This window comes from Oculina patagonica, chromosome 4, assembly GCF_052425735.1.
Source record: "Oculina patagonica isolate OP01 chromosome 4, crgOcupat, whole genome shotgun sequence".
NCBI lineage: Eukaryota > Metazoa > Cnidaria > Anthozoa > Scleractinia > Oculinidae > Oculina > Oculina patagonica.
In genome coordinates this window covers 28,293,068-28,319,523 of record NC_135761.1, presented here as the reverse complement: position 1 = coordinate 28,319,523, position 26,456 = coordinate 28,293,068, and the positions used below count along the sequence as shown (strand labels likewise).

The 26,456-nt window shown below is 38.6% G+C and overlaps 1 protein-coding gene across 1 annotated transcript; it reads left to right on the top strand.

Moving 5' to 3' along the window:
- Nucleotides 1-26: 26 nt before the first annotated feature.
- On the top strand, nt 27-14,832 carry LOC144650075 (serine/threonine-protein kinase Nek11-like). Its single transcript, XM_078509729.1, is given in 19 exon segments — nt 27-147; nt 289-472; nt 1,841-1,925; nt 2,586-2,666; nt 3,114-3,232; nt 4,209-4,238; nt 4,602-4,636; nt 5,112-5,238; nt 7,026-7,083; nt 7,870-7,961; nt 9,403-9,481; nt 9,605-9,651; nt 10,362-10,451; nt 10,833-10,889; nt 11,460-11,523; nt 11,684-11,849; nt 12,773-12,984; nt 12,986-13,044; nt 13,645-14,832. Coding segments are annotated over 18 exon segments (1,758 nt in total). The 5' UTR covers nt 27-147; nt 289-317; the 3' UTR covers nt 13,847-14,832.
- Nucleotides 14,833-26,456: the final 11,624 nt, after the last annotated feature.

Genomic DNA, 26,456 nt, shown 5'->3' with positions numbered 1-26,456 from the left:
AATGCAAAGCTCTTACGGGTATAACCGCTGGTCAATTGCTTTTACTCATCAGTGATTCAGTGAATAGCGATGAGTTTTGCCCGGGTTTTGGACAGATAATCAGCTTAAAAAAAACCGAAACTTTCAAATGAATACCTGCTCGTGAATGTAAGTATCATAACATAGCTGTAATTCCTAGTTAAAATCATTTTAAGGCGGTTTATCCACATGCATTGCATTGTATGGTAATCAGACTAGCGTGACATAAATTTCATTTACTCCCGATGTGTTGTATTCGATTCCCCGCAGACTAGCCACTTCTTGATGGAGAATTTGCCATGCCGCTACCAAAGAAAATTCCTCGAGGTGGAAAATCCAAAAGTCAAGATGCAGGTCGAGTTTTTGCAAACCGCTATCGTGTGGAGAAACGGCTTGGAAGCGGAAGCTTTGGCACTGTTTACCTGGTGGAAGATATGAGGACTAAGGGAGAATGGTAAACAATTTGATTAACACAATCAAAAGATAATTGAATCACTGGATTGTTGGCAACCTGCTGGTTCAGCTGAAAATTCTATTATTAAGGTTGCTAAATGTACATAATTGGAATGTAACGTTGATCATATAGAAATCTTACGATCAACAATTTGCGCGTACGGTTGAATCAGACAGAACGATCATGTTACATTCTTTTGGCTTCTTTGAGGCTATGTGAATAGTCAATACGTGATACTTTTAGTAGTAGTATCGTTAATTCAGAACTTTCCTAAATTCCTTGTGCTATATTTTTCAATTAAGAATAATTGGAATCATGCATTGAAGCTGTTATTGTTTATTTTTTATTCTTGAGTGTCCTATCCAGCTCGTTTGATTCCCCCCCGGGCCCGGGGGGGGGGGAGGTATCAGGTAGGGTTAGGGTTAGGGTTAGGGGGGGAGGTGTCGGGTGGGGAGGTGCGACCCGGCCCCCTAAACCCTGACCCTGCACGTCTGAATTTCCTACCCTGTTTAAGACAGAATACCAATTTTTGATACCTCGTCTAAGACAAAAAAGTACCGCACTGGCTTTGTTGTTATAGTAAATTCAGCTAAGTATCGATGCCGAAATCAGACGTAAGTAAGCAATACGGAAGAATTTGTGAAAATTCGACTTGTGGCCAAGTTTGTATAAATGTACACCTCTGCAGGCAAACAAGCCTATCCTGTTTGACATTAGTCCATGTAAAGATGTTTAAGACAAAAAGGCGTGAAATATATACCCTGTGCAAGACAAAAAGGCCTGAAAATCATACCCTAACAGGCCACACATCCCCCATGTTAAGCCCTAATAAGAGAGTGACCCACTGGGTTTGATTGCACCAAGGGTGTAAGTGGTGTTGTGTAACATTGAAGTCATTTTAAAGCACTGATAAGGATTAAAACCTAAGTACCTTCTTTCTTTATGCTCTGTAATGCAAAAAGGCTTATGCACTGATGATCTGCCCCCCCCCCCTCCCTCTATCTATCGCCAGCTTCTTCACAGGGCTAGACTTTCCGTAATGCCGAGATGTGTTACATGAACGATGTTTAATACAGGGCCGTAGGCAGGGGGTGTGTCGACACCTACCCACGGGCCACAAAGGTCCGCCTTATTGGGAAGTAAGGGTTAAATGTGGACTTAAACAGCTTGATTTTTCAAAATTTCCCAGGGGAGAATACCCCAGACTCCCTAAGGTGTTCACTCCTCTGTGTTGTGTTCTTAGGCAAGAGACTTTACTCATGTAGTGCCTCTCTCCTCCTGGTTAATAAGAGGTAGATATTCTCATAGTTAATATTATAGCTTTTAGTTCTCTTTTCTGTCTTCACTAAAAAGGAAGTTCTCTCGTAGGAAAGTGTTGAAGGAAATATTTGTTGGTGAGCTACAGCCTGATGAAACAGTTGATGCAATGAGAGAAGCAAGATTATTGTCCAATGTATGTTTATTTTGCATGTACATGTTGCAGTTAATTTTTGATCTCAGTTAATTTTTTAATTTGAACTGTTTTTATTTCTAAATAGTTTATTTATACTAGGTTAATACCGTTTTTTTTTTTTTTTTTTTCGATTAAGCGCCCTGGGCGCTTATTAAATCTTTGGACCTTGAGGGTGGGCGCTTATTCAAGGTGGGTGCTTATTCGAGGCTGGGCGCTTATTACATTTTTACCATTTTTAGCAAGTAGTACGTTTATTTTGCAAGAAAATAATGTACAATAACTTAACGTAAAGCTGTACTTAAGCTGAACTTTAAATGTTCATTGAAAGTTTCAGTAAAACACTTTAAAAAAACTCGGTTTTCGGGGTAGTCTCTTAGAAGAACTTAGTCAATTTCAATCTCAACTTCAACAATAATCAAAATTCCTCTTGTGCCCTCTTTTTAGGAGGGTGGGGGTGGGTGCTTATTTGAGGCTGGATTCTGGATTTGCTGTCCACCCCCTTTTCCTTTTTGCCACATAAGAAACATTGGGTGGACCACTATTTTTATTAAATAATATATGACTGCAACCCATACCCTTCAGTACCCTAAACTTAATGCCTAGAAGGAATGTGACTTTTTTTATAAATGTAGGTACATGTACCATACTTTTAATTTTCAGCTTAACCACCCTAATATTGTAAAGTTCTTGGACAGTTTTATGGACGGGGAGTTCTTTTGTATTGTAACTGAATATTGTGAGGTAAGCTTTATACTACATTTGACGTAGTTACATTCTGTTTCTAAACATCAATAGTGAAGAAATGTTTTACAATTGAAGGGTACAGGCCTGGGGGGGGGTGGGGGGTACCCCCGGTTACCCCCTATAATGGCCTATGCGGGGAGGCTCTGCCCGGAAGGGGTACCTTTTTCAAACTTCAGGCATATTTAAAAGGGTAGGGATCTCACAAGTTTAGGTATATTCTCAGTCTTTTAGGTTTTTAACAGGGCCTTCAATTAAAATATTTTGAACAGACACAACTCATGGCTGTATTATTTAAATTTACTAAACCCTACATAAAAATGGCATCTAGACTTCCTGCTTTAGGCAAATATCGCTTTTTTGGTATATGAAAGGGATACCTTTTTTCAGTAAACGATATACAAAAGAGGTGCCAAGTTGCTACAGTATTAAATTTGATATACTTAGGGAGGTGATCTTGATGACAAAATCACGGCTTGGAAGAAAGCTGGAAAGAGATTTGACGAGTCATTAATTTTGGCATGGTTTATACAGTTGGTGTTGGCTGTCAAATTCATGCACGAAAAGTAAGTTTGCTTTCACCTGATTACACTAATCATTTGATATTTTGGTGTGAGCAAATTCCCTGTCAAGGTTCAACTCTCAGTCAGCTTGTTAAGAGGGTCCTCTATACTTTTTACATTAAGTGTGATTGAGCCAAGAAGACGTCACAAAGGTAACGTGACGTACCTTTTGTCATAGCAACGCGCAGCCTGACCTTGACAGACACTATATGCAGTTTTAAACCTTCCCAGCATTACAGCCTTAACAGGGATTGCCATGATTTTTGCACAAATGTGAAAACATTATTTTTTGTAATAGTTCATTATGTGTGAAAAGGCCAAATTTACATCATTTAATTTTGCAAAGGGGTATAGCGGACCCTCTGTAAACTTATATCACTTGTTATAAAATTGTGGTCATGCAACATAATTAATAAATTATTATAATTAATTATCACATAATTAGTAATAACATAATTAATAATAATTAATAAATATGTTGTCATTAGCAACCCTCCAAGTTAAGATCATAATGATTTTAGTCGCCATTCGACTAAAATGAAGAAGGATTGAAAGCATGAGCTAAAATTTAGCGACTAAAATTTTTCACTGGCGACCAAACTTGAGCAGTCAGTGGCAAAATGGCCACTAAATAAAAAAATAAACTTGGAGAGTTGATATTTAGTTTTGTTATCACTTTTCTTCATGCAACATCAAAAACAGTTGATGAGTCGTGATAGCGTTTGTCACAGAATGTTAGTGACAACTTCTTGTTTGCATAACTTGATGCGTACTTCTTATTTATGTAAACCTCTCCACCTGTCTGGGTTTCCCACTTTGAATTTTTTAATTTTTTTTTGGTAAACACCAAACCACATTTTTCATCCTAGTCCGAACAAGCCCTAACTCACTTATGAACTATAACATACAAAACACGGCATAGGCCATCATTACATTCTAGGAACATTGACTATAATTTAATTACTATGTTTGATTTCAGGAGAATGCTACACAGAGACTTAAAGACAAGGTACTTGAACATTAAGCAGCAAAACCCAGAGATAACCAGTTCTTTATAAAGATGTACCTGGTCTAATGAACAATTCCTTAGCTCGATCAGCTGTAAAATATATAGAACAGTTCTCCTATATAACAAACCCCAGTATATTGAAATGTAATAGGGGGAGCAGGGCTGGCATAGTGATAACAGCCCTTGCCTTCCACCATTAATGTGGCCCAGCTCAATTCCAGGGTGCCATATGTCAGAGTTTAGTTTATTGTTGGTTCTCATTCTAGCTGCTAGGCTTTTATTCTGGTTCTCCTCCCTCCACAAATCCAACACAGAAGTATCACTTATTACCAATAAAAATTATAATTATATTTTCTTTTTTAGAAACATTTTCCTGAAGAAAAACATAATCAAATTGGGTAGGTACCCAACTCTTCAAACAAGAATCAGTGAACATTGTCAATTACTCTACTTGTAAATTACATACCATTTTCAGACAAACATGTTAACTGCAAAACACTTTGTATTGTAGCTAGTGTAGTTCGAGAAGTGGGGAATAAAATAAGCTCCAACATACTCAAAATACCACTTAGAACATGGAGGCATGTTTTTCTTTCCCCTAGAATAAAGTTTCATGACATTTTTGCTTGGGCATTGCAAAAGTCAAAGCTTGGCGTTTGCATCTTTCAGGCTATATTAAGGCAATCAATGTGATCTACATATTATTAGATTTCAAGATTTTTTCCCGCTTCAGATCTTGAGTATAAGTGATCCCTTTCTTGATGTCAGAAACGTAACAAAGGCCAGCGCTTGTCACAGCTGGTTATGGCCCACACAGGTTTGGTGTCAGTGGGTTAATATTGTTTAACTTCATTTGATATGTTGTTGTCTCAGGCGACTTTGGTATATCAAGAATTCTAATGGGTACATCTGATATGGCGACGACATTCACTGGTACACCGTACTACATGAGCCCTGAGGTGCTAAAACACGAAGGATATAAATACAAGTCTGATATATGGTATGACTGACATGAATTGAATTTGAATTCCATTGAAGCTGGGATTCTTTCTCTGACTTTCTTCTCAACCCCTTTAGTTAAAATATATAAAGTTCTGTGAAGATATCGCTCTCTTTTGAACAATATTCATACTGTATGTTTCTGTTACAGAAAGTTAGTTTAAAATAGGTAACTGTAATCATGAACTGATAAAGAATGATTATCAATGTTTTTTACTGACAAACTGAAAACACAATCATATGGTAGCTTTGTTTTGAGAACTGCAGAATATTAATTCAGTTATCAAATATTAACTTGCTGCATTTTGCATCACTTTACCATGGTTAAAATTTGTAGAAATAGTTCTTGAACCTCTTAAATAAAAAAAATGGAAACCAAAGAAACAGGGAATAGTGTCCATATTATTGAGTTTATATGAATTTTGTTTTCTTCAGACCAGTTGAACTGTCTGTAATAGGGTCATTCCACAGTATTCCGTCTGTTGCGGAGGGGAAATTTAGAGACACTTTTATTGTTGTGGTTTAATAGGTATTTATCTGTTACTTCTGATTATCTATTCAGGGTTTAAGTCTTCAAGAAAGCTTTCTTTGCCACTGTCCTGCTTTTTCCAAAATACATTATTTAGATCACAGAGCCTCGTAAGAGCGCTGTTGCGGAGGGGAACAGAGAAAATGGCATTTTTTGTTTTTAAATTTCTTCTCAAATTCTCTAAATTCTGAATTCTTCTCTGTACCTTATAGGTTTTTCATTTTCCTTATTGTATGTTTATTAGAAAGATCACAAAAAGAAACTCAAATGTTTATGTTTTTCCGGTGATGCAGAATTTAAGAACATTGTTCGGTGTTGCGGAGGGGAAGTTGCGGAGGGGAAAATTTGTCCTTTTCAGTATTCACAATAAATGAGCAGTTAAAAGGTGGTGGTAACCCTCACATTTTGATAATTATTATTACAATTTCACAATGACATTTAAATATCTTCAGCCTTTAAAACTTTTTGGCAGTTATGGGTTAACATGTACTTTCTATGAATTTTACTAAGTAAAGTCCAAAAACAGGATGAAAATACAACTGATTCATACATGTAACAAAGCAGTGTCAATGTTTTACAGCAACACCCATAATAATGAATGCTTCTGGAAAACTAAAACAGATGTGAGAATGGTATGTTTCTGTGATGGTCATTCCATGTACGTAAGGGCAATTGCCTTTTAACTAAATGGCCCTAAAATAAGAATTGCGTGTAACAAGCTGTTGGTGCTTGCACCTTAAAACTGTAAGGTTGTAAACTTCATTGGTGAGACCTTTCCCATGTGAACACTTGTTAACGATTTCACTCCCCTCCGCATCCTCCCAAGTTTAAATAATCTCTCAGAATGTGAAAGTGATTTTGTTATAGTGAAAAAAAACTAGGCCTAGTTGCGGAGGGGAAAAAATAAATTGCTTCTGCTGCTGACACACTGAGAGAAAATAATTTAGGTATGTTAAGTTATTTTCTAGTATTTTGCAAAATCTCAGCAAACCTTTTTCTATTTTTTACCATAAAACATTTACTTTCCCCTCCCAACAGCATTATCACTTAATGGTAATTAATGATAATGTATGCAAAAAAAATACGAAAAAAAATTTATCATTTTCATAAATTCTAGCTATATGCTATCAATCTGTCTGGAATTTGAGTAGGTAAACAAATATGATTTTTCAAATTTTTTGTCCATAATACTGTGGAATGACCCAATAGGAAGGTGTCTGTAGGGAGAATTTCAACTAACTTACATGTTTGTTCAACAGGTCTATGGGTGCAGTGTTGTATGAACTGTGTAATCTACAACATGCCTTTCAGGGTGAGGTAAGATTCTTCACTAGATCTGTAACACAGGCAGACTTCAAAAGCTAATGGTAATTTTCTAACTTAAATTTGAACTCAAAATAGTACAGTCAACTCTCGCCTTGCAGACACTCGCTATTACGGACAAAATCCAGATCCCTGGCGAAAGAGGTTTGACTGGAAATGACTCCCGCTATTACGGACACTCGCTATAACGGGGAGTAAATGACGCCCGAGCGTGTCCGGTACAACAAGAGTTGACTGTATACAACTTCTTATTCAATCCATGCTCAACTTACCTGTCAGTACTTGATATATACTTGTAAATGTGTTATTGGATTCGATTAGAACCTGACCTACATTTATACTCCAATAATAGAATACCGGTATGTTATTTCAGGTGCTCTGTTACCATACTTTAGTATAGTTAGTTTATATTTTGTAAAATATTTTTGGAACTTAATTGACCACTCCCTGAATGGGACTTTTCAGGGCCATATCAACAAACTCTGAAACAAATATTATAAATAAACTCAGTTGGCTATTTTTAAGTGTAGCCGAGGAGTTGAAATCGGGACTACCAAGAACAACACAAACTAGTGGTCAGAACGGGACTTGAACCCCGTGACCTCTGGATTTAAAGCCCGGTGCTTTAACCACTCGGTCATGCTGATTATTATGTGTTTTTTGCCATAATCTGGAACAAAGGAATCAGGAATAAATTCAAACCCCGCCTGGCTTTTAAACCACAGCACAAATAACCACCGAGAGAAAATAAACATTAAGTTGATGTAACTATTGTTTCAGAGTCTGATGGGTGTCATGTATAAAATTGTTGAAGGAAATCCTCCTAAATTGTCAGATAAATACAGCGTGGAACTTCAAACTTTATATGACAGGTATGAAAAGTGATTTTATAAATGATCCTGAGTATGTGACCTCTGTGTAATTAATGCCACTGCTTTGTTTTGCATGAGTTCTCCAGGAAGTATACTAGGTCTTTTTGCAGAAGAATCTGTTATATTGAAATGAAGCATATGTAGCACAAAGACTAAGGATGTTGTGTTCCAGTTCTATGGTTATATCACATAAGCTGTCATGCCTTAATGTTTTATAAATTATGGAAACTGGATCATTAAATGTGGAATAAAATAACTGAGTTTATTAAAAAAACTTAAGAACATTTCTGGTACAGTATGTGGCCCTTGGTCTGGACGAAAAAGACTCGAACGTGTATTTCTCAGCTTAGAAGAAGAGCAGTGAGCTGAGATTTGTTCTGTAAGACTGTAAGTTACCATGCCATCCAGCTAACATGTGAAAAGACAACGGCTTCTGTGCTTACTCGATTACTCTGTAATATCGAAAACAGTGGTTCGGATTGACGACCCTTGGTCCGGACAGCGGGTCCTTCGTCCGGACAGCACGCAAAATGTATATTTTTAATATGTTTTAGTGAAATTCAGAAAAATGAAATAAAAATTTTAGGGAGAGAGCTTTATTTCATCTCATCAAGAAGTACCGTAAATATAAACTATAGTGCTTATCACACTGATAAGCGTGATTTGCAAAGTTTGAATTAAAACCTCTCGTTTTAGTTTTATTGTTGTAAAATAAAGTTTGTTATGCCTTAAAACTCAAACGAAAGGTGAAAATTTTGTTAGACTCTTTTTTCTTTCAGTATTATTTAGCTTACTGCCTTAAGAAGTTTGGAGTTATATTTGGTTGCTGTCAGTGTCCGGACCAAGGACCTAGTCAGGAAAATTACTCAATTTGTTACTTTGGACTGAAACACAAGCGGTCAATCAAATTTTTTGCACTAGTCGAAAGAATATTTCCTATACATCAATTCTACCAAAAATTGCCTCTTTTAGCATACTCAGTTCGGATATACAGGAATGTAAAGAAACCCAGTTAATTTGAGGCGCCATGAACAAATAAACATTGCGAAAACAAACTTTACCTACCTTCAATCGACTTTACCGCTAGCAGGAAAGCCTTTGAGCAAGGTTAAGACAGCAAGCAGATCAAGAAATCTTTTGAAAGGTTCGGATTTGTTAAAACTTTGTTTCCTATCGGAAAAATTCATGATGAACCGAAAGTGTCCGGACCAAGGGCTGTCTGGATTTAGGGCCACATACTGTAACTATTTAATTTGATAGTTCTCTTAAAATTTATTTTATTTTACATGTTCTGAGAAAGAATGTTAAATTTGACATTCAGTTTTATGCTTATCGCTTACTTTGAGTCTAAAGACTCCTGTTTTGTTTCTCTGAGGACAGCATAACTAACTATAATATTCTAACATGTAAAGTAAATGAATAATTGTGTTTTTTGTTGTAGAATGTTAGATAAAGATCCAGCCAATCGACCAAGTGCAAGTGAAGTTCTTAGAAATGAATACATTGCACAGAATTTAGCAGTAAGTCCCTATTGTATGTTGTAATTAGCATACCTGGACGATTTTTAATTCATTATACGAACTTCTTGTACTGTTGTGTTTCGACCATTTACTAAATTGTAAAATTAATTTGTTTTATTGCAGAAATTAAAGCATCAAATGGATGATAATAAACTTAGCTTTTCTGTAGAGTAAGTACAATAATTTAACCTTCTAGAAATAAGTAATAGCAATCCTATTAGCGAACTTTACAGTAGCAATGACCTTTTACAGTTGGATGGTCTTTCCACTGAACAGGAGGCTTCTGGGAGTTAGGCCATATTACTAGGTTCAAATGTGGCAAACTTCCCTGATTTTTTTTTTTTTTTTTTTAATTACATTACACTAATAAATTTACATTTTTCTTAAAAAAAAAAAAAAAATTATAAAACACAAAGACAGTGCCATGCCTACAGACAATATATATGTATAACGACATACAGTTCAGTAAGTTGCCTTTAATTGATTAGATAGCTGTTTCGAGACAAGAAGTGCCACGAGCTTGCCAGCTATTTTAAAATGAGAGGAGGTAGCCTAACAGATCCTGATGCTGTTAGGAGTAGTTTTGTCGATGAGTGGAAATCTGTGGAAAAAAAATTCAAAAAATACGAGAAAAGTGTTAGTCAGTAATGCAAGTAATTGGGGAAAAAACATCTTCCATCATACTTTTACACATTTCACACACATGGAGCATTCAGGAGTATCCATTTAGCAGCATTCAAGAAGTTTGTGGTATTTCAACCTACATGTAATTATGTGAACTAAAGCTCCCATGAGTCTCCAGTTGCTGATAGTGATACGGTGTCCGACCAGTGTGCAGAAATTCCTACTTGATTGTTCTTACGCTCTTTTTTTATCATAGATCACATAAACAAGGTAATTCAAGACAGTTAATTGAACCCCGAGGAGGAAGCTTGTATCAAGAGCCAGAGGGAAGACCGATGACACCAATGTAAGTGCCGCAAAACCAGTTGTTTTATTGTTGTTGTAGTTCACAAGATTACACATGCATCATGACAAATTAAGCATGCTCACAGTTGTAACAGTAAGCATCGAATTTGGAATTATTTTCTATATGCAAATCTTAAAGTGAGAAACCTGCAGTTACACGTAGAGGTAGCAACAAATAATTATTGAGAACTGGGATAAAGTTTTTATGCTTTCGTCATGTCCTAGTGAAAAGGAGGCAGTTGTTACCTTGGAATTCTGATAATTGAAACCCGAAGTCCACCAGAAAAGCCAAATTTGTTTTAAGTACTTGCTTTATTTAAGCTTTTGGCAATTTTTTATTTTTTGTGTGATTTTGTTTATCTGTTTTCTTGGTTACACGTAGGGACAAAATGAAACTAAGGAAACAACAAAAGGCTGATGAGGAAGCTGAAAGAATTAGGTTTGTTTTATTTCATTTTATATTCATGTGCAGTTAGAGATGCGGTGCCTTGATGTTTAGTGACCTTTAGTGCACCAGTCCGAGTTTGATCCCTGGCAGGGGTCACTGTGTTGTGTTCTTGAGCGAAACATTTCTCTCCTACGGTCCCTTAAACTTCCCCGAGGTGGAGATTAAGAGATTTATGGGTTCTAGTTAATTGTTAGGATAAATTGACAAAAACTAGGGGTAACCCTGCGATGGACTAGCATCCCATAATAGAAATGCTCCTAGTCACTTTATGCCATGAAAACCGGAATTAACCCCGACAGTGTGGAACAGTGATGCAAGCATGATTTAACGTACCTTTTAGTCTTTTTGTACTCTGTATCAAAAGAAAACAGATCTTTTTACAACCATGCAGATGTGCAATAATTTGAAATAATTTAACAAGCGTTTGTTAAGTGTTTTTTCTCCATGACGCGTTTTATTACTGACACTGATAAACCAAAAGGCTCTGTGCTGAATTAATTTATTTACGATTTCGTATTGTTTACCTATAACCCCCTATTTTCTGTTTATTTGTGTTTGTAGGAGATTTACCGCTGCCCAAGTAGCGGAAAATCAAGAACGATACAGTTCACACAAGAAAAATCAGGTAAACCTTGTGCTGAATAACGGCTGTGTTCACACTAGAAATGGTTTATAATAAATTAGACGAGTTATTTGGCTATGATGGATAACGTGTAGTACTATGGTTTCCTGTCCACTTTTTCAATAACGTTTTGCGTGTTTTCACGTGTTTTCTCTGTGATCAGAACCGTGTGTCGTTACCGTGGGTTGAGGAACACCCGGATGTGTTTAATGACGCTGCTTTCACCATCACAGCCACTGACTCACTGGACTTCACTCCCCCCACCTCACCCCTCACAGCTGTACCTGTTGTGTCACGTGATAACAGGGACGACGAGCAGTGTGCAGCAGGTAAGATATGTGATATTAACCTAGCAGGAAGGTACAGTAGAACCCCGCTAACTCGAACTAACTTCCATTTCCCTTGGATTTGACCCCACTTTTCAGTCATTTTTACTCTGTTAACTCGAAAACCCCGCTAACTTGAACTATATTTTGTTTCCTTCGATCAAAATTTGGGTCAAATTTACCCCGATAACTCGAATTCTGGTTCTTGCCGCTCGCCATTAGCTGTTCCTGTCGTGTAATCGGATTTAAACACTCAAACGAACACTACTGCAATTTGGTTTCAATTAGAGCATAGAACAGATAACGTATCTGACAGTCATTTTCCACTCGTATCATAAAAATGTATGATCGTGTTAAAGTTTCTGACGAGATAGGTTTAATTTGCACTGAACTGTGTATTGAAGTGCTGAAAAATCGATAAACCTATCAACTATTCGACCCCGATAACTCGAAACCCCGCTAACTCGAACTTTTTTTTTGTTTCGATTTGTTTCCCTTCAGAGTTCTCGTTACCGGGGTTCTACTGTAATACGGACACTTCTTGTAGTTAAAGATTTTTCTGCAAGGACTGGCAGTTTCTTTACTGAAGTTTCTCCGGAAATAATCATAATCCAACTGCTAGTTTCATCGTATTTGATACGATTCGTTCAGCACATGGAAGTTTGTGACGAGGTTGTCTGTGTAAGAGAATCCGTTGTGATGACTTTCCTTGAAAATTTATTTTCGATGTTCTGGGTAGAGCGTTAGGCCTTAAAGACAGTACCAACGGTTTAGGTTATCCTAGTGTTGCGAAAACTATTTTTGTCCGCTATTGTGTTGTGCTTTGGGTATCGTATCATTTGGTGATCGCATCCACTTTACGCAAAATATTCGAAAACGTTCGGTGCTTTATAAATTAATACGAGATGGTTATTTTGTGGTTTCAGCTGAAGCGTCGCTTAGTTTGACGGACGTGTCAGAAATCCCTGATGACGCCGAGTTAGCAGAAACATTCTACTCACAGTTTGAGGATGAATTCGAACACGATGAAAGTGACGAGGAAATAGACGATGAAGATGATTTCAGTGCACTGATGGATCAGATGCAGGACGCTTTAGATCACACTGCGTCACGTGACGAAACACTGAGTGAGGCTGACTCTACCAAGTGAAGGAGTCACGGACACCTGGAGACACAAGAGAATTGAAGGACTCAGAGCGTATCCTTTATACATACTAAACATTATTTTACCCGATTTCTTTTTTACGTGGTAAATTTCTTGGAAAGGCTATGTGTTTGCTTTTTCTGGTGATCCCAAATTTCGAAAAATAATAAATAAATAAATTTTCAACCCAAAATGTTGCATTTGATTTGCCCTTTGGCATAGCTTCGACGCAGACTTTATTTGAAATTTTTAAACACGCGATGAGATTAACGAGCGTCTGCATAGAAGGCTACCTTTCGCCAAGTCCCTCGAATAGCAGCATTTGTAAACGGAGATTTCTCTAAAGCACTTAATTGTAGCTTAAGGCCATCGGTGCGGATGTTACCAGGTCCATAATAGCCGCTTCATTGGGGCGTTGCCTTTAAAAGGTTGGCCTGTTGCAGGCGTTCGGTTAGAAGGACGAAGACGAGGATTAGTCAGGTATTTTGGAAGCTAAAAAATTCAGTTTAACCCGAAGACTTACTCGAGTGGCATAAGTTGTTTTCAGAATTACACGCGCTAGACGAATTGCTTATGCGGACAGGCTTTTCCGGACTCGATGACATCACAAATTTTGAAATTTTACGATCTGTGCTTACCTTAACTTACTAATAGCGAGTGTGAAAAGCTCCTTGGCCGTGAAGCGTTTCGTCGAGCCTATTCCTACCTCAAACAAGTTCGCTTTGCAGACGAGCTCAAGAGTGAAGACTCCATACTTGACGGACTGGCGAAAATTGTTGATAAACCAGGGGACTGCTTTATTGTGGATCAGTTACTTTTTATGGAAAAACAGGCCGAGATTGCTGCAATGACGTAATACTAATGACAAAGTAGTTTGAGGTAGCAATGTATATATGAATTGACAGAATTTCGTTTTAGGTTTCAATGTGTATGTAAAACACAACTCAACAAGTAAAGGCTGCGAGCAGTTGATAATTTCGTCCTGAAACCTGTCAGGTCGCCCATGACAATCGATCTGTTTCAATCAGTCTCAATCAATCTTTATTTAGAATAATGGAGACGAAGACTTTTCACCCCAGACTACTCACAGTCTAAAAAGTCGATTGATATATTTTGTATAAAAGAGTAGCCTGCGAACGCAGCCGGAAATACGTCTGCGTTCGCAGGCTAATAAAAGAGTGAATTTGACTCAAACAAAGGAGTTACAAAAAAAGTGAGAAATTCCGAATTTTAGCTTCTGTTTGATGCTAAAGTTTCTAGCTTTCCTAGAGTACAACATAAGTCAGACATTGGCGAGGAATATTTTTGAAAATTTACCGCACTACTGTATTTTACCTAGCATTCAATGCGAAAGTCACCTTATTTTCTCGTGTGACATCTCTCGCAGTGAATAAATTTGGACGCAACGCAAGTTCTGACGCAACGTCACTGATAATTCAGGGTTACTTTTTTCAATGATAGAAACGTTTAAAAAAGGTTGTCATAAGAGGAAATAAAGTGCGCTTCTTGCAGAAGAATTGTAGTAAAGTTGGCGAGGTTCTTCTAAGAATCCACTGGCCAAGCAAGTGGAAAAAACTACAAGCCACTCACTCGTTCTTTTAAGTTATTTTAGTGGTGTTGATATTAGCATGAAAAGCAACAGACTTTGTAAAAGTACAGATGAATTTTCATGTTGGCATACCCGTAGTTTCTTTCATTCTTGAATTCGTCGTAGTTTGCCAAAAGGCAAATAGATTTCAGTTGTAATTAGAGCTACACTTGTACTATCTGTATGAAACAAGTCTTACTAGATATTATTAGGTACTTTTTATTATTTTGGAATAAAATTGTGTGCAGATTGAATTTTTGTGTGGGTTGCTTTTCTGTCTTCGGTGGTTATTCAAATACTGTTAATTAACTACACATACTGTTTGAATGACCACCCAGCATTGGTAACGTTCCTGTCAGAATTTATGTTTTATATAATACCTGTTAAATACTGGTTTTCACACGCGAGATTTAGCTACTCTTCGCCTCTCTTGATCTTAATTTTGAGCCAGATGAGGCACACTCTCCGAGGGATTGGTATCACGAGTTTCACGAAACTTATGCACTTATCAATGTTAAGCCCGAGAAGGGGGGGGGGGGGTACATGCCGATGTGGGGCATTTGACTGGTATTGCCTTCCACACCCTCGGGATTTTCACGAGTTTCACGAAACTTATGCACTTATCAATGTTAAGCCCGAGAAGGGGGGGGGGGGTACATGCCGATGTGGGGCATTTGACTGGTATTGCCTTCCACACCCTCGGGATTTTCACGAGTTTCACGAAACTTATGCACTTATCAATGTTAAGCCCGAGAAGGGGGGGGGGGGTACATGCCGATGTGGGCATTTGACTGGTATTGCCTTCCACACCCTCGGGATTTTGACTAAGGCTTGGCCCCAGGGTAGGGACGTTTGATTTTTTTGCGAGGAGGAGGGAGTGGTACCTAATCGCCTCTTCACGTGTGCTCGTCACCTCTCCAAAATACGGCATGTACTAAAACCCGAAACAACGGAACGAAACCACCGAAACGAAACGACCGAAACGAGCGAAACCACCGAAACGAAACCGCCGAAACAACCGAAACGGCCGAAACGAGCGAAACGAAACGAAATCACCGAAACAAGCAAAACCCATTACAGTTATTGAGAGCTAACCGTAAACAGGCTAACCGGAGTGCATAGTAGGCTAACCGAAGTGAATAGTAGGCTAACCGGAGTGTGTAGTAGGCTAACAGGAGTGCATAGTAGGCTAACCAGAGTGTTTAGTAGGCTAACCGCAGTGCATAGTAGGCTAACCCGAATATATAGGACGGTAAGTAGCGGAAATCTTGAAGTTTCACTTGTTTCGGTGATTTTGTTTCGTTTCGCTCGTTTCGGCCGTTTCCGTTGTTTCGGCGGTTTCGTTTCGGTCGTTTCGGCGGTTTCGGTCGTTTCGTTTCGGTGGTTTCGTTTCGTTGTTTCGGGTTTTAGTACATGCCCCAAAATACTCGATGGTAGGAATTCTCTTTATTTGAATGACACATCGGTTTAGCTTTAATTGTTCATAGACAAGAAGGACTCTAGCATCTTGTATCGTAAGCTGTTTATTTGTTACACTTATAGCTGAGGTAAATTGTCCATGCTAAAAGGATTTAAAATGAAAGTGGCTAGTCTGACATCTCGTCTCTGCCAAAGACTCATCAAAGACTTTTCGGTGAAGCAAACTCATCGAACGTCGCGTTCAAAGTCCCGCTACTTAAATTACCGTGGCAATCTCGCATTTTATCTCATAAAGAACTTAAAAGTCAAAATAATAGATTTCTTCGTCATTCTACCCTCAGAAAATGGAAACGGGTCAAAAAGCCTTAGAGAAAATTACAAAACTTGGCAATTTATATCAACCATTCACAAAATAAACACATCAAATGCGATGCTTTTAAAAACGGTTATTCTTTGCCCAAGGTGGGGGAATTTGATCTAATTTGCTCATTATTTGGGGCTTTAGGGTGGGGATTTTCATGACGAAAAATTCGTCTGAATAGTCAAATGCCCCACATCTGACCCGCCCCCTCTTGGGCTTAACATTGATAAGCGCATTAGAAGGGATCACGAGGAGTTGGAGCGTGAAAGGCACGTTGGAGTGAAGGAAGGTACTAATAAGGAGACGCAAGGGGTAAAGCAAAGTGACGGCTGGTATGACTTACAGTCGATTACAGTGCAATGTGTAGACCAGGGTTTTTCAAAACATCATTCGACCATTGATCATTGGCCCAAGTGTACTGGTTAGTGATAGGTAACGCAAGTGTAACGATTAAAATTAGTGATAGATAACGCACGTGTCAAACTAAAGGTTAGTGATAGCTAACGCACGTGTAACGCTTAAGGTTAGTGATAGGTAACGCACGTGTAACGCTTAACATTAGTAATAGGTAACGCAGGTTTAGCACACAAGGTTAGTGATAGGTAACGCACGTGTAACGCTTAAGGTTAGTGATAGGTAACGCACTTGTAACGCTCAAGGTTAGTGATAGGTAACGCAGTTATAACATCCAAGGTTAGTATTAGGTAACGCACGTGTAACGCTTAACATTAGTAATAGGTAACGCAGGTTTAGCACACAAGGTTAGTGATAGGTAACGCTTAAGGTAAGTGATAGCTAACGCACGTGCAACGCTTAAGGTTAGGGATAGGTAACGTAGGAAAAGGAAAGTGATAGGTAACGCACTTATAACACACAAGGTCAGTGATAGGTAACGCACGTGTAACGCTTAAGGTTAGTGATAGGTAACGCAGGGAAAGAAAAGTGATAGGTAACGCACCTATAACACACAAGGTCAGTGATAGGTAACGCACGTGTAACGCTTAAGGTTAGTGATAGGTAAGGCAGGGAAAGGAAAGTGATAGGTACGCACCTATAACACACAAGGTCAGTGATGGTTAACGCACGTGTAAGGTGGTGATAGGTAACGGACGTAACAAACTGCAATGTCACCAAGCAGGCACTGAGATGGAACCCACAGGAGAAGAGGAGCCGAGGCCGTCCCAGAAACAGCTGGAGGAGGACGGTAGATGACGAGGCGAGAAAAGCAGGCTACGCCTAGTGGCAGCTTGAAAGGATAGCACAAAACAGAACACGATGGCGAGCAGTGGTTTCCGTGGACCTGTGCTCCACTGGGAGCGAAAGGGTCAAAGTCAAGTCAGGTAACGCACGTGTAACGCTTCAGGTTAGTGATAGGTAACACACGTGTAACGCTTAAGGTTAGTGATAGGTAACGCACGTGTAACGCTTAAGGGTAGTGATAGGTAACACACGTGTAACGCTTAAGGTTAGTGATAGGTAACGCACGTGTAACGCTTCAGGTTAGTGATAGGTAACGCACGTGTAACGCTTCAGGTTAGTGATAGGTAACGCACTTGTAACGCTTAAGGTAAGTGATAGGTAACACACGTGTAACGCTTAAGGTTAGTGATAGGTAACGCACGTGTAACGCTTCAGGTTAGTGATAGGTAACGCACGTGTAACGCTTCAGGTTAGTGATAGGTAACACACGTGTAACGCTTAAGGTAAGTGATAGGTAACGCACGTGTAACGCTTAAGGTTAGTGATAGGTAACACACGTGTAACGCTTAAGGTAAGTGATAGGTAACGCACGCGTAACGCTTAAGGTTAGTGATAGGTAACACACGTGTAACGCTTAAGGTAAGTGATAGGTAACACACGTGTAACACTCAAGGTTAGTGAAAGGTAACGCACGTGTAACGCTTAAGGTTAGTGATAGGTAACACACGTGTAACGCTTAAGGTTAGTGATAGGTAACGCACGTGTAACGCTTTACGCTTAAGGTAAGTGCTAGTAAAATTACTAATTTTAAAAACACGAAACAACTTTTTATAGACATGTTTCGGCATGACTTATGCCATCTTCAGTTTATTGAGAATTTAAAATCTAGGGCTATATATATACCCAAGCTACAAATACAAAAATAGAAATGTATACAAAGTAAAATTACAATAACAAAAGGTAATGGTAAGGCCGTTACAAAGTGGCAGGTACTGTCTAGAACAGTAATTACTCACAGTGTGAGCTTTAGACCGTTACTAATAGAACAAAATATTAAAATAAAAAGGTGTTGACATGCTGCACTTGAGTGTTTAAATCTGGTTTTAAACTATTAATGTAAAAGGCCTCTTTTAATTTAAGAAAATAAACGGTTTGAGCAGAATCCGAAATTTTAAAGCAATCAGATGTGTACAAATTTTTGCAATTAGATGAACTGTTAAGGTGTTTAAAAACATGTGAATTTTTGTCAGTTAAAGTATGCTCTTTGATCCTTGTTGAAAAATGACGGGAAGTCTCGCCAATATAACGGGAGTTACATCCCGCACAAGTAAATTGATAAACAACAGAGGATCTAATAGCATCAGGAATGGGATCTTTAAAACTGAAAAAATTCTTTATTTTAAAAGAGGAAAAAACTAACTTGATGTTTAAGTCTCTGCAAAAACGCCTAGATAACTGTTTAATTTTTATCTGGGTTATATAAGATACATTGCCGATGAAAGGTAGTTTAAAATAGCGAGTGCTAGTGTTGTTAGAATTACTAATACTAACATCACTAGAGGAATTAAGTCTAACATTATCTAGATAACGTTTAATGATTTTGTCAATTATGTGGGAGGGAAATGAGTTACGTTTAAGAGTTTCTGTTAATTTAGCGAGATCTTTGCGAAAACCCGAATTAGAGTTATTGATTTTAAAAGCTCTGTCAATTAAGATATGAATTAAACCTATTTTATACTTAAATGAAGTAAAACTAAAGTAATTAGTAAGAAGACCAGTGTAGGTTTTCTTATGATCTATAGACATGGTACAAATAGGAGAAGAGTTATCTACTAAAATATCTAAGAAAGGTAATTTACCCTCTAACTGCTTTTCAAATGTAAATCTTATGTTAGGATGTCTGGTATTAAGGTAATCTAAAAATAACATGGCATCTTGCTCATTGGGTGTAACGGCTTTACCATTATCTTTTGTTATTGTAATTTTACTTTGTATACATTTCTATTTTTGTATTTGTAGCTTGGGTATATATATAGCCCTAGATTTTAAATTCTCAATAAACTGAAGATGGCATAACTCATGCCGAAACATGTCTTTAAAAAGTTGTTTCGTGTTTTTAAAATTAGTAATTTTAAGGTAAGTGATAGGTAATGCAGGTATAACGCTTAAGGTTAGTGATAGGTAACACACCTGTAACGATTAAAATTAGTGATAGATAACGCACGTGTCAAACTAAAGGTTAGTGATAGGTAACACACGTGTAACGCTTAAGGTTAGTGATAGGTAACGCACTTGTAACGCTTAAGGTTAGTGATAGGTAACACACGTGTAACGCTTAAGGTTAGTGATAGCTAACGCACGTGTAACGCTTCAGGTTAGTGATAGGTAACGCACTTGTAACGCTTAAGGTTAGTGATAGGTAACGCACTTGTAACGCTTAAGGTTAGTGATAGGTAACACACGTGTAACGCTTAAGGTTAGTGATAGGTAACGCACGTGTAACGCTTCAGGTTAGTGATAGGTAACGCACGTGTAACGCTCAAGGTTAGTGATAGGTAACGCACGTGTAACGCTCAAGGTTAGTGATAGGTAACGCACTTGTAACGCTCAAGGTTAGTGATAGGTAACGCAGTTATAACATCCAAGGTTAGTAATAGGTAACGCACGAGTAACGCTTAACATTAGTAATAGGTAACGCAGGTTTAGCACACAAGGTTAGTGGTAGGTAACGCACGTGTAACGCTTAAGGTTAGTGATAGGTAACGCACTTGTAACGCTCAAGGTTAGTGATAGGTAACACACGTGTAACGCTTAAGGTAAGTGATAGGTAACGCACGTGTAACGCTTCAGGTTAGTGATAGGTAACGCACGTGTAACGCTTCAGGTTAGTGATAGGTAACGCACGTGTAACGCTTAAGGTTAGTGATAGGTAACGCACGTGTAACGCTTAAGGTTAGTGATAGGTAACGCACGTGTAACGCTTAAGGTTAGTGATAGGTAACGCACGTGTAACGCTTCAGGTTAGTGATAGGTAACGCACGTGTAACGCTTAAGGTTAGTGATAGGTAACGCACGTGTAACGCTTAAGGTTAGTGATAGGTAACGCACGTGTAACGCTTAAGGTTAGTGATAGGTAACGCACGTGTAACGCTTAAGGTTAGTGATAGGTAACGCACGTGTAACGCTTCAGGTTAGTGATAGGTAACGCACGTGTAACGCTTAAGGTTAGTGATAGGTAACACACGTGTAACGCTTCAGGTTAGTGATAGGTAACGCACGTGTAACGCTTCAGGTTAGTGATAGGTAACGCACGTGTAACGCTTCAGGTTAGTGATAGGTAACACACGTGTAACGCTTAAGGTTAGTAACACACGTGTAACGCTTAAGGTTAGTGATAGGTAACGCACGTACAACGCTTAAGGTAAGTGATAGGTAACACACGTGTAACGCTTAAGATTAGTGATAGGTAACACACGTATAACGCTTAAGATTAGTGATAGGTAACACACGTGTAACGCTTAAGATTAGTGATAGGTAACACACGTACAACGCTTAAGATTAGTGATAGGTAACACACGTGTAACGCTTATGGTTAGTGATAGGTAACACACGTACAACGCTTAAGGTAAGTGATAGGTAACACACGTGTAACGCTTAAGATTAGAGATAGGTAACATACGTATAACGCTTAAGATTAGTGATAGGTAACGCAGGTACAACACACAAGGTTAGTGATAGGTAACGCACGTATAACGCTTAAGGTTAGTGATAGGTAACGCACGTATAACGCTTAAGATTAGTGATAGGTAACACACGTATAACGCTTAAAATTAGTGATAGGTAACACACGTAAAACGCTTAAGATTAGTGATAGGTAACGCAGGTACAACGCTTAAGGTTAGTGATAGGTAACGCAGGTACAACACACAAGGTTAGTGATAGGTAACGCACGTGTAACGCTTAAGGTTAGTGATAGGTAACGCACGTATAACGCTTAAGGTTAGTGATAGGTAACGCACGTATAACGCTTAAGGTTAGTGATAGGTAACGCACGTATAACGCTTAAGGTTAGTGATAGGTAACGCACGTATAACGCTTAAGATTAGTGATAGGTAACACACGTATAACGCTTACGATTAGTGATAGGTAACACACGTGTAACGCTTAAGATTAGTGATAGGTAACACACGTATAACGCTTAAGATTAGTGATAGGTAACGCAGGTACAACGCTTAAGGTTAGTGATAGGTAACGCAGGTACAACACACAAGGTTAGTGGTAGGTAACGCACGTGTAACGCTTAATGTTAGTGATAGGTAACGCACGTATAACGCTTAAGGTTAGTGATAGGTAACGCACGTATAACGCTTAAGGTTAGTGATAGGTAGCGCACGTATAACGCTTAAGGTTAGTGATAGGTAACGCACGTCTAACGCTTAAGGTTAGTGATAGGTAACGCACATATAACGCTTAAGATTAGTGATAGGTAACACACGTATAACGCTTAAGATAAGTCAGAGGTAACGCACGTGTAACGCTTAAGATTAGTGATAGGTAACACACGTATAACGCTTAAGGTTAGTGATAGGTAACGCACGTATAACGCTTAAGATTAGTGATAGGTAACACACGTACAACGCTTAAGGTTAGTGATAGGTAACGCACGTATAACGCTTAAGATTAGTGATAGGTAACACACGTACAACGCTTAAGGTTAGTGATAGGTAACGCGCGTATAACGCTGGTGGGAACTTAACCCATAAGGGAACGCTTGCCGCAAAGCACTGGACGAGCAGGAGAACACATAAGGGGAAGGAGAACACACCACGGGGAAGCCACTGAGAGAAATAGCGACGAAGCGCACTAAGGAATGTACGGGGGGGAAGCAAAAAAAAAATACGGGGAAGATATGGAAACGTATCCGGATTCCCTGCGGTTGTACCATTTATTTCAAAAGTGGATTGATTTGCTTCAGAATCACAAAAGTGTGATCCAAATTGCAATTGCGGATACCCAATAATACTGCTTGGCAATTGACAAATAAGTTTGCCTGGACAACTTTGTCAAAGAAGAAAATAAGGAACCAACAATCATGTATTGTTTTCATGCCATATTTATTTTCCCTGTTATAATAACAATGGTAAAAAGGTAACAGGTGTTGGGGTAAAAATACAGTCAGAAATGCTGTTCATTTTTTAATCAATACAACTCTGAAATACAATACAACCAAAGTGTAAATCTTAAAGCTCGTCTCTTTTTACATAATGAAAAAAACTTTATGTTGAAACTTTTTACACATCACCGCATACAGAAATAAAATAAAGTGGGCTGAAACGAATGAACATCTTATTCAACGGAAAATAATAAAAAATAAAAAACCATCAGGATGAATTATTCAACAATGACACGAGCATGGGACAAAGAAAATATCTTAGTTGCCCAACGGAAATCGAATCCATTGTCTCCCAGATAACGTTTGGGCGTTCTAATAAACTGAGCTACGAGAGACTCGTGGTGAGCTGGGCCATTAACTAGGTTGATATCTGACACGCGTCCTGCGTAGTGCTAGGATCAGCAATGGTGAAATCATTCACCTTGTAGTAAATTTTACCACGAGTCTCTCGTAGCTTACCACGAGTCTCTCGTAGCTTAATTAGTTAGAGCGCCCACCTGCACCATGGGTTCGATTCCCGTCGGGACTCAGATTTTTTGTTTGTCCCATGCTCGTGTCATTATTGAATAATTCATCTTCATTATTTATCACCGAGCTTAAAATTTACCGTCTTTATTATTTACTAAAAAAGCCTTAAAGGTCAAATGAACAGAAATTTCAAAATTCCATTTTATTTAACCAAACACTAAAACTAGCCATTATTGAGTGAAATTATTTTTTTTGCTCTACGAGCCTTAAAGCGCGAATTACAGCAAAAAACACGAAGATTTCCGAAGGCTTCCCGAAAACGTTTATGAAAAACCGCGCACTGAAATGGAAGGAATGAAACGAGTTTGTGACTTCATAGTTGGTGTTTTTGAAAACGACCGCAGACCGATTCCGCAGACCACACGTTGTTGTTCTGCAAAGAACGGCTTTCAATTGTACCAAGATTCAAAACGCGCGTGCAGGGTTAAAACACGTGCAGTTCTGCTCATTAACGTTAAATGCTAATGAGGAAGAACAATAGAGATTCCTGATTGGTTTTCATTCCAGCGTGCATTCTACCTATGTCTCACATGATATGCAAAACGACAGCAAACAAGACTTTAAGCTTTTTCTGGGCTTAAGCTATTTTATTTAAAAAAAATGAGCGTCTCTGAACAACAACCAACAAAAAAAGGCCGAACATAACGAAATAACTGCTTGAAATGTCTAAACACCGTTTATTTAAATTTTAAGGTGCGGTCTGTGGAATCGGTCTGAGGTCGTCTTCAAAAACACCAATTATGACGTCACAAGTTTTTCTTTCCGGCAATTTTCCGACAATTTTTCCGAGCACTCTACGATTATGGAGGCCTAAAAAATCACTTTTCAACTTGCTATATCTCTGCAATGCAATGTCCAATTAATTTAAAACTTCGGGATATGTTTATTTGGCTTACACTAAACACATGGGCAAAAAATAAATAAAATCGAAATTTCTGTTCATTTGACCTTTAAGCAAAGAGAAGAATTAAGCTAATTTTAAGGCTGTTTCAGATGCAAAATAATTGTCTCCCTTCCTAATCTCCCCCGCCTCCAAAAAAACTTGGAATCCATCTGTCAGCAGCTCTCATCACTGCAAGAAAAACAAATAACATCAAAGTTACTTTAAGTATAATCGTTTTACTATTAAATGTTTGCTATAATGGTGTTATGGAAGCAGGAATTGGCTTTTACAACTTGGTCTTCATTTAAGACAATTTTCCATTTTTTAAAGACAGTTGCATTCGTGAATATTCATTAAATTCGGTAGTTCCCAGTCCTAATAGGGACACTGCGATATAATAATTAACAATTAGACGGCAAGCTCAAACCATAGTTGACTCAGGGCTTCACCCCTCGCCAACTATCAAAAGCTGGTAGAAACCGAGACCGAGCCGTCTAATTGTTTTAGCATAACCCAGCTGCCAATCTATTAAACACAAAATATAGCTAGAGTTGATTATTTGAAAGTTTTGCTGATAAAATTCTGCAAAAAACTAAGCGTGCGAACCAAGAGCCGTCTTACGATCGATAAAAGGCACCTGTGTAGCCAATCAGATTGCGCGTTTTGCCAATAGACGGCAGCTGGGTTATGCTAATGACAGTTATAAGTGCAGTTAGAGGGACATGACTTTGACAAATGCGACTTTTATAGAATTTTCCAGCTTGCGTAATGCAAAAATCAAATGCAATAAAAATCCCACGGCATTTTTTGTGTTGTACATCACAATCGTAAGCAAACAATTTGTACTGTAGATTTGATGTAATTTGTTGCATGTGGCAAGAGCCATCTAAATCAGTATTTTAATACTGATTTAGATGGCTTAAAAGTCTGCATTCGAGCTTAGTGGCCCATCTAGTCCAGTCCCAGAACTCTCTCTTCCAAGCGCCCTTTATAGGGGTTGAACCCAGGCCTGAGAAGAGAGAGTCCAAGATGCGCATGGCGAGTTTAACTACGCGACCGTGTACTAAAGCCAGCGACACACTAGGCGATTTTATTCGCCAATCGCAGCGAATTTGATCGCCAGCGATCAGGGAGTAAAATCGCCATTATCTGATTAACAAGGCATGGAAGATAGAGTTCAGGGACAGGACTATGGCCCATCAGGCCAACGCCTATCCCAGTTTCCGTAGCGACTAGGAGTATGTCTACTCTTCCTCTGGATGGGATGCTTGTCTGCCATTACCCAAGCACTAACACTCGCTGGTACCCATTCATACACCTTGGTAGAGAGAGGCTGAAACTAACGTAATTACATGCTGTAAGGGCCAAAAGTCAAACAACGACCTCATTTTTCTTTATATTAAGAAGAAGTAAGAGAACAAGAATCAAGCAAGCCACTAGAGGCGAGCGTAGGACTCAAACGTCTACCTTTAGTTTTTTAATTAAATTGAGATGTTTTAGATTTCCGTTTTTTCTGTAATGACTGCATGCCTTAGTCACAGCAAGTGATTTTTGGACATTGTTAGCATCGTTTCTGCCTTGCTTAAGTGATTGGTTAAGTTTAGTTTATTTCGATGACCTATTGACCATACCATCAGTTTTGCCTCATGTGACATTTCAAGACGCTTCACACGAGAGTATTGGGGCTTCTTGTAAACATTTTCTAATATATCGAGATCAGATCAAAATTTTCGCCAGCCCTGCTTGATTTCACCATCAAGAAAAGTTTCCAGAGTGTAACGGATGCCAGCTGGTTACCAAGAACGTTCCGCCCCCACAGTGAAACCAACATCGCTATCCAGCCAACCATGAGAAGAAGTGGCTGTGGATCTAATGGGTCCATTACCCTCTGGTGAACACCTGTTAGTCCTTGTTGATTATTACACCCGATGGATGGAAGTCGATGTCATCCGATCAACTTCCAGTAAAACCATCATTCATTGCCTAGATGCCCAATTCGCAAGACATGGATTGTCTAGACGCCTGCGCACCGACAATGGTTCAAACCTGGTGCCCAAGGAAGTAGAGGAGTATTTGAAAGAAATACACCTTATTCCAAAATGGCGGAAAATACATTTATCTTTTGCCTTTATGTTAATTAGCCCTTATTGCCTCGTTTTAAGCCAATGATTCTTTTGAATTCTGCAGATACGATCGAGGCAACGAGGGCCAATTAACATGAAGACAAAAGAATAATGTGAAAGTGATAAATGATCGTCGCAGTGAATTTCCAATTTAAGCAATTGGAATAAAGAAGCCTGAAAAAAATTCACGG